The 12,839-nt window shown below is 35.3% G+C and overlaps 1 protein-coding gene across 1 annotated transcript in view; it reads left to right on the forward strand.

The window, feature by feature from the left end:
* Positions 1-11,218, forward strand: part of LOC118735081 (DNA repair protein complementing XP-G cells homolog) — a 170,476-nt gene extending 159,258 nt beyond the window's left edge. The window contains exons 6-9 of the mRNA XM_036464691.1: positions 5,107-5,548; positions 5,614-5,864; positions 5,941-7,230; positions 9,092-11,218. Coding sequence (XP_036320584.1) covers positions 5,107-5,548; positions 5,614-5,864; positions 5,941-6,564 — 1,317 coding nt within the window. The 3' untranslated portion in view covers positions 6,565-7,230; positions 9,092-11,218. The remainder of the gene's footprint in view (positions 1-5,106; positions 5,549-5,613; positions 5,865-5,940; positions 7,231-9,091) is intronic.
* Positions 11,219-12,839: the final 1,621 nt, after the last annotated feature.

Genomic DNA, 12,839 nt, shown 5'->3' on the forward strand with positions numbered 1-12,839 from the left:
ACTTGCTATCGCGGTGGACTACTTGATGGGGGCCTTGTTGTTGCGAACTTGCTATCGCGGTGGACCACTTTGTGGGGGCCTTGTTGTTGCGAACTTGCTATCGCGGTGGACCACTTGGTGGGGGCCTTGCTGTATTTGTAGTTGCAGTTGCTGCTGGTGGAGCGCTGGCAAATTTTTGGTTACAGTTGCTGCTGCTGGAGCGCTGGCAAATTTTTGGTTGCAGTTGCTGCTGCTTTGGGTTTTGCAACTGCCTCAACACTTGTTAGCTGCTTCGTTTCTACAAATAAACCCAATTAGTATTACAAATCTACTTACTACTTCAGATACTTAGTATGCAGCCGCTCGTTCAAAATTTATTTTGCTGGTGGTACTCCAGTCGGTGGGGCCACTTGACGCCCTTTGCTCCACTCCAGCTCCAAATGGTTGGAAAACCACTCCAACGAGATTTATGGCAACTTACCGGGGCTTTTAAGGTTGCTTTTGACACTGTTTTGCTTGTATTTACCCACAAGCACAAGGGAAAAATGCGTTTTAGCAACGTTTGCTAATTAGTGGGGTTGTACGTATTTCACGCGTAAAATGAAATAATTTTCGGCGAGAAACGTATTACTTGCGCATTTTCCCAAAAGAAAACACAAAAAAACACGCGTTTTCGCAAAGAGGTCGCTTAAAATTTATTTCTTGGTTATTTTTATTTTAGTTTTTTTTGGGTGCGTTCGGAAACGTCAAATTGGTGGGGAATTCACCAAGGAATGTAATAAAAAACAAAAGTTGGTGGCGGGTTTCACCAATGAATGCAATATAACAAACTTTAAGATATGTTTAATTGCACACGATTCGACGTCTAAAAGAAAATAAAAAACGTGTTAACGGGGGGCGCGATAAAAATTCTCCTTTATGAAAGCAACTTGGCAGTTCATCAAAAAATGTTTATATTTGAAAATTGTTCGAATTCTTCACTTTTATTTTATTTTTAAGCAAATGTGGGTCAACCACGAAAAACTTCAAGCCAATCCGGCTCGAAGGACCATGTTCGGGACGGGGTGAAATGGGGGCCGGGAATTCCTCTTGAATTCCGCGGCAAACGAGGGTCGAGGAGGTGCCGAATCCCTAAAGTCCTTCGAGGTTGAATTAAACCGCAAAAAATTCGCTCAAAAATGAAATGAAACACTTCACACTTTTCACTATTATATGTATATATATATAAGTGCCTAACGGCCACTTTATTATACATATATATGTGTATATAAAAAAATGCTGTAATAAAAATATATACAATGTAGGAGTTTTTAGAGGACCTTACTTGTTTTCTCGGAGTTTTCTTCCAAAAAAGCAGAGTGTTGGGTGATCGCAGAAGGCGAAACCCAACATCCGAGGCGAGTAACAGGACTCGAGAAAAAGGAACTCGAGTAACGAGTAACTCTTCCCGCTTAGATCACAGCGACATCTACAAGTGAAATTCTCTAACCAATAAACATACTTAAGGTGAAGGGGGCTAGCGTAAACACCAATCCTCACCAAACTCTCCTTGCTTAGGGTCTAGCTTAGATCTGTTGAAAATCTTTGAAATCGGGCAATAGCCACGCCCACCTACCATATAACGGTAATTTACAGAAACACGAAAACTGCGACAAATCAGTAACTAGTGCAGCTAACTCACATAAAATCAATAACCACTTAGCAGAAAATTATGTTATACATTTTTGGATAAAGGGCGTAGCGGGGCCACTTATGACCACAAATGTGAATTTCGGTAACCGATTTATAAATTTCCACCAAACTCGGTGCACTTAATAGCCTTAGTACGGAAAAGCAACTCGTTGAAAAATATTCAAATCGGACGAAAATTACACCCGCCTCCCGTATAACGGTAAATTTCAAAAATACGAAAACACCGATATTTCAATAACTGTGGACGCTAATTTACTGCAAGTTGATATTTACTACAATCTGTTAATAATAAATAAGGCTATAGACTTTTTGGTACAAGGTGTATTGCGGTAACCACTTTATCGATATCTACCGAACTTGGTTCAATTATATCCAGCGTTGCCATTTCAGCCGTTTTCCGGCTAGATTTAGCCGGTTTTGATAGCAACTAGCCGGAGAGCCGGCAGCCGATTTGTTAGCCGGTTTGTAAAAAAAAGTTAGCCGTTTTAGCCGATTTTACTATTTGCCTAATTTTCAGGTGCAAAAAGTAAACAAGTTGTTCGAAAGCAATAATGCAGACCCAATGAAGATTTTTAATGAACTCAATGTTTTACTTTCGCATCTATGCTCCCTAGTGGTTATTAGCGCGGACACATTTGATCCTATATGCTCCCCGTTGGAACCATACCTTGCTCCATTTCCTCAGTTTTATCACAGTTTTGAAGAGTATTTAAAAACAAAAGTAAGCACAAACGCTTTTGACCACGAAGCCGAGAAAATAATTCGAGAAAATGGTCGCTATTTTATTATCACTTTAATAAAGGAATTACGCCAACGCCTCCCTACAAATATTGTCACACTAAAAAAAATTGACTTTTTTCGGTTGGAAATGCATTAAGAGTAATTAAACCAAAAGTATTTGTTCAACTACAGCAACAAAAACACAAATATAATGCCGACGAAATAACATCCATAGAGATGCAATGGCAACGGTTAACGTTACATACCTGGAGTAATTTAGACTCAACTGTAAAATTTTGGGCCGAAGTTTATCAATTTCGAAATGCCCTAGGAGAAAACCCTTTTGCTGACCTTTCCAACCTAGTTTTTAGTTTTCTTGTTTTGCCTATAAGTAATGCAGAAGTAGAGCGAATATTTAGTTCAATGAATATAATAAAAACTAAGCAAAGAAATCCAATGTGCGTTAAAACGTTATACGCTATTTTATATATAAGATACGGTTTAAAACGTGAAGAAAAATGCTGCCATAATTTTACTGTAGATGACGATCTCTTAAAATTAATGAATTCAGGTGATATATACAATAGTGATTCATTTGATGATGAGGAATATATACTCGATATAAATTAATGGTGTTAACTAGTCTTTCGTTTCTTGCGATTTATTTAAATAAAGCATGTGAATTTTCACTAAAACATTTTAGCCGTTTTTTGCCAGAGTCTATATGAAATTTCACTAAAACATTTTAGCCGTTTTTAGCCGCTTTTTTTTGCCAATCTAGCCGGTCGGCCCAAAAAGTTCTGGCAACACTGATTATATCATTAAGGCCCTGTTCGCGTACGCACTATCCAGTAAAATCCAGTACTAATTTAACTGGTTTTTACTGGAAGGCGTTTTCGTACGGAAAAACTTGCAAGAAACCAGCAAAAGAGAGAGAATTGAGAGAGCAAAAATGAGAGCTGAACTTACAAGTTTTACTGCATTTTTACTGAATAAATTTTTACTAGTAACTATCCGCTAGTAAGAAAAATAGCTGATGGCATGATGCTTATTGCAATTCACATTACCAAAAGAATTGTTTGTGGTGCTTTTAGTGTTGCAATTGACAAAATAACCCTATTTAAATATATATTAAGATGGGAAATACAATTTTTCTTGGAAAATTGCGACGGAAAAATAAAATTAATCATCTGTCCATAAAACTTGCAACTTCTTGCTGGTTTTGCGTTTTCGTACATTCTTGAATGTTTCTCTCATTGGGAGTAAATATTGGCTTATACTATGTCTCCATTGAGAGATTTATCCATTAAGATTTAATAAATCCAGTTGATAAATCACAACCGTCTCCATTACCACAACGAGATATGTTTGACGTTCACATTTTTAAATATTTGACGTTTGCTTATGTATGATTTTATAAATACAGTTGCGGACATTGATATACAGACAGATAAAAGGAAGGTACCAAACGGAATTTCATTATATGAATTCTGAATATTATTGGCTTCTTATTCGTGGTGAATATGTATGTATAATATATAGTTTGGAAAGTGGAAAGAATGGTACCATATTCCGAATCATTTTCCCGAATTTAAGAAAAATTATCAAAACGGTAAAAAACATTTGCGGAAAGAAAGATTTGTGTAGAAATCTCTTATTCATAGGAGGGAACCGAAAATCCAATCGTGGGCCTTGGGCATATCATGAATATGAACTGAGTTCTAGAGGATGTTCGGTGCAATGTTATCGAAGCAGAACCATTACCGAAATTTATAATTATAATATAATTACAAATTTATAAATATTTGTCGCAGCGCGTAAATGACTTATAGAAAGCGGAGCAGAGTCTTCTCCGATATCATGATATTACTATAAAACACTTCTTCTAAATTTTTAGTTTTTAAAATAATATTTTCTTAATTTATTACAACCAAAGTTATGTAAATATGTATTACTAATTTTCCTCCCAATCGAACAAAAGTATAAAAATCCCTAAAAATACGAAAATTCATGTTTTTATTATAGGCTAGATTTCAATGTCCTCAACTGTATACTGAAAACACAAATGTCATTTGATTTATGGCATGTGAATTTGTGGTTGCCACATCCAACAAATTGTACTTATTGATCAATATTATTGAAGATTTGACGAAGATTTAACTTAAATCTACTGCCTTTCGAGATTTAATTTTATATGGTAAATCTCAAAAGGTTTAACGTCAAATCTCGTCAGAGGGCTAAATCTTCATTAAATCTCACAATGGAGACATAGTATTACTCTCCGAAATTTTGTTACTGGCAAGTTACTGGATATTTTTGCTGGAGAATACGAAAACACAACTTAAGTATAACTGAGCATATTATCGAAAACGTTTGAAATCGGGAAAAATACCTCAGTTATTCCTGCAAAGGTACTAGTTTAGAGAAAATTAAAACGAGGATATTTGATATCTTCGCCGGGTATATAAAGTTCGGTTTGGCCCGAACTAATACTTCTTAATTTCTTAATATTTGAAATCTTAAATATTGTGGAAATACCCAGAATCTACTTTTTTTACCTTTTTATATGCATCATTTATGTGTAACGCTTGAGTTTCTTGTTTCATAGGAATGATCAAGCGGCACTGCTATTATTTTGAACATAGCTGTATTTACTTGTAGAAAAACCTATTAAGAAAATGTGAATATGTATATATTAATAAATGTTTTATTTAGGATGTACCAAAAAGTGCTGTTGGTATTCTTAAACAACAAAAAACTACCGAACAACTTCAGTCTCTGGCATCAGATTTAGTCAAAGAACGAAGAGATTTAGAAAACGAACGTAACCGCCAAGATCGAATGGGCACCGCAATTACCCATAACATGCACACCGAATGTCAGGAGTTGCTGAAGCTTTTTGGTGTCCCCTATATTATAGCGCCAATGGAGGCCGAAGCACAGTGTGCCTTCCTAGAATCAGTAAACTTAACGAATGGCACGATTACTGATGACAGTGACATCTGGCTATTCGGAGGTAGAACAGTATATAAGAACTTCTTTGAGCAAAATAAACACGTTTTGAAGTTTGAAGCCGATAAAATTAGACACACCTTTAACTGCGATCGCGAGCAATTGATACAACTAGCTTGCCTTGTAGGCAGTGACTATACAACAGGTAGGAGAATTATATAGTTGCATTTTTCGAATTCCTAAAAAATATATATTTACTGCTGATTTAAGGGATACATGGAATAGGTACTGTTACAGCATTGGAAATCTTAGCAACATTCTCATTGAAATCAAAAAATTCACAAGAATCGTGTACCAGAAATGACACCACAACTGATGCTGTTCTTTCTGCGTTATACCGTTTTCGAGACTGGTTAAAAGTACATAAGAATTTATGCCAGCCTGTTGGTAGCTCCACATGTCTTAAGCTTAGAAAAAAGTTGAATAACATCGAATTAAATGAAGGATTTCCTAGTCCTGCAGTAAGCTTATTAAAAATTTAAAACATTTTACAATAACGTAATATACGTAATAATTAACGTTACGCCCAAATTTTAGGTTGTTGAAGCCTATTTGTTTCCGAAAGTTGATGATAGTAAAGCCGCGTTCCAGTGGGGTTATCCCGATGTTGACTCTTTATACGCTTTTACAAAAAGAGTATTCGGCTGGACAGCAAATAAAACGGATTCAGTACTTAAACCCGTGTTAAAAAGAATGAACGATAAGCAAACGCAAGCTAGTATTCGAAATTATTTTACGATAAAGAGTGCCCTTAAGCCTCGAGAATTAAAGATAAGTAAACGTGTTCAGAAAGCTATCGATACTATGGCTAGTGCGGCAGATACATCTGACATCATCGACATCAAACCTGCAAAACGAAGCCGTCGAACCAAAAAACAAAATGATGCTTCGAAAACACAGCAACAATTGGAGCTGGATTCAAATGGCCCTGATGCAATGACAAATATAGTGGTAGATATTCCAAGCACAAGTGCCTCATGTTTGGCTCACAAAATGAGTAAAAGTACACCGAGACTTCTTGAAACCAAAGAAGTTATCCCACAGCGCGAAAAAGATATTCAGAAGATGCGTCAAAGAAAACAAAAGGCAGCAGCTGTATTAAGAAAATCTAGGGCTCTGGCCTCCATTACTACTGGCATAGAGGAGAGGCGTGCAAATTAATAATCGCTTATTTGTAATACAGATGTTGTTTATTAAATGAATGCGGAAATATTATCTTACTGCTTAATACATAACTGTTGAAGACATGAACTACATACCCACATTCATATGGCATTGCATCCTTTAATTTTTCCAAACATGGCAACATTGGCAATCAACGATTGGCGGCTCAGTTACTAACCACCGAAGCAAGGCTGAGCCACTCGCTCATCAGCCGCCAAAGCAAACGCGTCACATAAACAACCATTGTTTAATAAATTGAATACAGTTTGTGAACTGCGTCTATTATTGTAAATAAACTTATGATACATACTGAAAGTATACCAAGCAGAAACTGTGTCTCATTAATACCCGAAACCTAAACATGGTCCTTCGGCGCCATTCAAACGAGCCGGCACCGAATAAATTTTCGTATTAAATCAATGCTTTGGCGGCCCAAAAGTTTATTTTCTCATTCCGTGCGATTATTAAAGAAACTTGCGTATGTGCAGTGCATAATCAGCGCTTAAGAACAACATAAAAAAAAACAATATTCCCAACTACTCGCAAAATAAAAGTGACAGGAAATCAAAAACAAATCCCAGAATCTATACTGGAAATATATTTGGTGCACCTAAATAAGAAAATAAATTTACAACAAAATATAAACGAAGTCACCAGAGCTGGGTAAATGCAATTACATTACAATTACAATTACATTCCTCAGTAATTGTAATTAGGATTCAATTCCTTTAGTTCACTGCAAAGGAATCGATTACTTTTTCAATTCCTTGAAGTAATTTCAAATGGAATTGTTTTTTTCTTTAATTCCATTACAAGGAATTTCATATTGTAATTGGAATAAATTACGTGCTAGTAATGTAATTTCTTTTATTTCAATTCCTTTGAAAGGAATTGAAAATGTAATTTTTTTTCCAATTCCTTTGAAAGGAATTGAAAATGTAATTGATTTTTTTTCCAATTCCATTCCTCAAAGTAATTTAAAAAGTAATCGAAAAATTTATAAAAAAAAAATTGTTTACTGTTGAATTGCAATAGCTTTGTTAAATTTCCTGCTAGTATTTCATACAAAAAATTATTGCACTTTCACTTAACCCTTGCAAACTTGTTTATTTATCCATCGATTTTCATCGGTAGTAGTGTTTTAACCCGCAAAACAAGCAGAGTTTGGCTAGTCTATACTAATATATATTTTGAAAGGCGTTTTTTTCTGTTCGCAAAGCTCGAGAAAGGCCGTACCGATTTTTTTGAAATTCCGGATTCTACTGCAGGCTTTCCAAGGATGGTTATAGCTAAAAAAAGTTTCGATATAGAAAGGGGGCGTGGCACCTCCCATACAAAACGAATTTTTCAAACTGCATATATTTGTGGTAGAGGACTAGAACTGGGTATGGTGATATCTATATACATATATAAGACCAATTCCATACTCATGGAGAAAAATTTGCATGGTTGGAGAATGGCGTGTGGCACCTCCCATATAAACCGAACTTTTCATATTGCATATTTCTGGAAGTGTTCATGGTAGACTGTAAGCCTTTTTAAAACTCTTTAGTTTGACACCCACATGCCAACATTGCAGTTACTTTATCAATTTAACTGAGTTACAATTTCCAAATATTTCCAACAGTTATCTTTCTCAAACCTTTTTAATTTGATACCCATATTGTAATATTTTATTTATTTTATCAATGTAATTTAGTTAAATTTTCAAACAGATGGCAACCCTCCTCAAACATATTTTCGGCAGTAAGCCTTCTTAAAACTCTTTAGTTTGACACCCACATGGCAATATTTCATTTTTTTTAACAATTTGACTGAGTTTAAATTTTCAAATAGGAGGCCACCCTCGTCAAAAATACTTCCAGCAGTTATCTTTCTTAAACCCTTTTTAACTTAATACCCATATTGTAATAATTCATTGATTTTAAATTAATTAAATTTTAAAATAGGTGGCAACCCACCAAATTTTTGCGATATCATTGGTTCTGGTATTATACCGAATAATAAAAAAAATATTATTCAAATCGGTTCAGCCGTTCTCGGGTTTTGATGACCGTGACATACGAACACAACATTTTTATATATATATAGATATACATAGAAGATGTCCAATGTGTGCTTTCGATTTTAATCTTTGACCACAACAAAAATTCCACATTGTATATTCGTGAATGAACTTTCAGTTTCCCGATTACTTTTACAATTCCTTTGAGTAATTGGAAAAACTAAAGTACTCTTGCAATTCCAGGTAATGGAATTGAAAAAAAATCAATTACATTTTCAATTCCTTTCAAAGGAATTGGAAAAAAAATTACATTACTAGCACGTAATTTATTCCAATTACAATATGAAATTCCTTGTAATGGAATTAAAGAAAAACCCAATTACATTTGAAATTACTTCAAAAAATTGAAAAAGTAATCGATTCCTTTGCTGTGGACGGAAGGAATTGATTCCTAATTACAATTCCTTGTAATCTGTAATTGGGAGTAATTTAATTCCTAAAGGAATCATTACGACCCAGCTCTAGAAGTCACCCACAAAAAAAAACAACAGCACGAATAAACCTAATCTAATAAAGAAAAAAAGCGTTGTAATAGCTGGACAGCAGATCAGCAGCAGAGAGATCGCTTAACAACATCGATACCAACAAGCAGAGGGAGCACCAAACAACAAGACGATAAGTACCCACACCCCTATATATACAGATATATAAGCTTATCAAATGTATATGCATGTACATACGTACATATCTATAGAAGAACAAATCCCATTACACTCATTAGATGTCCGAGCTAACATTCCAAGCCGGTCATTAACCCCAACAGCTGTGTCTCCAGCAACGTGTGTCATCCCTTTGGTACATACAGACATACGTACGCAAATCTGCCGCTCAACATTATTTCCACATATAACGCAGTTTTATAAATATGTAAGTTATAAGTAATAACATAACTTTGGGCTGCTCCAGTAAATACGCTTTGAGACAGTCATCCCGCTCATTTTTGTTTATTTGGATCTCATATTCTTCTGCTATCCCAGCATAATCCAGTTCAATAACTATCAACTGCACTCTCTATGTAGTTGCTAATTTCAACCCCCACATTCGTACATATTTATACATGCATAAACATATGTATATAGAATATTTCTTTTGCGCGCAGTAATTTTTTTGTTTATGCCATTTCCTTTTCATGCGATTACCTCAATCTCACGATCATACGCAACGCATATGCATATACCTACATATATTCGGCATATACATAAATACCCACCTACCCTCTCGCTATCCCATTGCAGCATAATTTCCGTTTGACTTATTACACCAAATTTGCAAGCGTACAAATAGACATACGCATATACACACAAGAGCTCAACAGTGTGTTTGTTAAAGCCAAAAGCCTTCAACAGTTGGGAAACACTGTCTTGCTTTTCGGCTCTGTGGTATGCTGCAAAGAGACAAACTACCGAAAAGCAACCGGTGTTTCCGTTACGATATTGTATGCTTATATAAGTATGTAACTCAGATTTTTGAGGGCAGTTTAGTTGATCAGTTACGTTGACATCAGTCATTCGCGCTTCAGACCGTTCTACCTAGGCAGCAGCAACCTACGCACTTTGATGTACTTTCTTGTAACCGCCCTGAGAATAAAGTAAAATTAGTCTTTTTACTAATATAACCGTTTTACGTCTTTTATTCCTACCTTTTATAAACGTCATATTTGTTGCGAGTTTGCACCGGCGTACAAAGGAGGGTTGCCACTCAGAGATTTGGTCCAACGAGCCGTCGAACTCTGTCAACAAGCAATTTTATCATCCACATATGTATTTCCTTTTTTACATACATCAAATCAAAGTGCGTGTGAAATATTGGTTGAGCAAGTAGTGATTTCAATAAAATAGTGAGAAAAAAACCAGAGTAAATAGTGCGTCAAAAGTCGATATTTATTTCACGAGTGCTTAGGGCTGATTATTCGGGCGTTTTTAAAAATATCTGTAAAACCTAATTTATATATAAAAAGGTATGTGTAAGGGAAATTACTACACAAAGTGAAAAAGAAAATAGCACGGACGTATGTATGCACGAGAACAGAAAACTGGAGAGTGGAAGCTTTCATTTACAAAAAGTGAGTTTTTTCGTAATTCGTCTGAATATTTGTTTCCCATATACTCTCATGACATTCAACTTTCATTTCTTATTTAAATTCAAAAGTGATTATTTCCGAGTTATACAATTTTTGAAGTTATCTAAATTCCCCGCCAATTTCACTTTCTTCAATATATGATTTTGTACATATATGTATGTATGTATAGATGTAGTAATATTACCAATTTGTTCTCACAAAACATTTTTTGGTATTAGTATAGTTTTTAGCTCTTTTGTGCTCATGTACATAATACGTACGTACATAAGTACATATGTGCAATACATAAATAACTAGATAATTGCTCATAAATAGCATACGAGAACGTACATACTTCCAATTTATTCCAGTCTCTCATTATTTTGTTTCGCACATACATATTAACTTACATACCCGAGCTAAGGTCTTGCACTCGACATTGGATGATCTTCAAATTTGATCAGGTAGAAAATATATGAAAGTGCGCAAGCATATGCATATGTGTGTTTATGTGTATTTACAATATTGAATATAAGTACATCCCAGTAGAACTTGGGAGCATCGTACGATTGCTCGGTGAGTACTCCCTTGGGAGTATACGAATACTCCCCATTGCTCCCTATGCTTCTGTGTATAAGCATGTAATTTTGTATACTACCTTTAACATTGGATGTCCTAGGAGGGGGAGTAATCCCTTTTACCTCCTAAACGAGCAATCGGGGAGCACACACAGAATTATCATCCCACAAACCTTCTAATGGAGCTATACGGGAGTACTCCCATAGTTACCTCCCAGAAACCTCCCAAAAAGACAACAAGGGAGTGCACATAGAAAACATCCCATATACCTCCCGAACGAGCAATAAGAGAGTGCTCCCATTAGAGGCATCCCGAAAGCCTCCTATAGGAGTAATAAGAGAGAAATGATAACGAACATTTTAAATTAGCCAAATAGATTTTGCTATTTATTAACCCGGGGGTTCTTAAATGCAAACACTAATTTGCGCAATCTGAAAGGTATTTAACGGTATATTTGTAAGTAATACAATGCTTAAAATATTTAAACAAAAGTTGAGGTACATACCAACGGACTTTTATTAAAATCTGTGTGCTATCCAAATTAGATTATTGTGTCCTCCTTATGCGCCTATAAGAAATATTTTCTGTTGTTTTTTTTTTCTATGATAAATTTTTTCGAAAACACAAAATTTCTTTTGAACGAGGTGCGTATTGCTCTCCTATCAATCAAAAAGAAGACTCTTGGATTTCTCGCTTAGGAGACATCACTTTTTAATCCTAAACGAGTAATAACGGAGTACAAAACCAACAAATCTCGCTTATTGCTCCCAAATCATGCATCAGAGAGCATTCTTTAATTGCTCGCTTAGGATATCTCTCATTACGCCCCTAAGCGAGCAATAAAGGAGGACAAAACCGACAAATCTCGTTTATTGCTCCCAAATCATGCCTCGGGGAGTATTATTTCGTCGCTCGCTTAGGAGATCTCCTATTTGATTCCTAAACGAGTAATAAAGGAGTACAAAACCGACAAATCTCTCTTATTGCTCAGAAATCAGGTTAAGGGGAGTACTCTTTTATTCCTCACATAGGGAGATCTCCCTTCAGGTTCTAGTGGGATATTACATATCAACATTTGTTCAATTTTTTATGTGCCTTTTTCGTGGTCGTTGACCTAATACAAAACTGACCTACCTCAATAGTCTCAGTACATGCATCTATTAAATTTTGCCTTTACATACATTGCTTGCATTTATCATACAAATATACGTGTACATACATACGTATTGGATCCTTGTTTGTACAACACTTGCAGCGAACCAAGTAGGCAATTAAAATAAAATATTTAATCTCGTGCGCATAATTAAGCAAATAAATTAAATACTTATATTTATTGGTGAAATTACTTAATTTCAGTTATTCGTAATTTTTTCCTCTGAAATCATTCTTCACTATTTGTTCCGCGGAATACTGCCATTTTCTAGGAACCGTTATTCAAATAAATTTTTTGATTACTGAGCTTGTAAGTTCGTAGTTTGTTGCGGAAAGAACAGAAATGAAAATGTCAGCTTTGAATTTATTCACTAGGTGTTCGGATCAAGTCGTTGAATTTAATGCGAACTTCGACGC

Source organism: Rhagoletis pomonella, unplaced genomic scaffold, assembly GCF_013731165.1.
Source record: "Rhagoletis pomonella isolate Grant_MI unplaced genomic scaffold, Rhpom_1.0 Rhpom_scaffold_00003, whole genome shotgun sequence".
In the NCBI taxonomy this organism is placed as follows: domain Eukaryota; kingdom Metazoa; phylum Arthropoda; class Insecta; order Diptera; family Tephritidae; genus Rhagoletis; species Rhagoletis pomonella.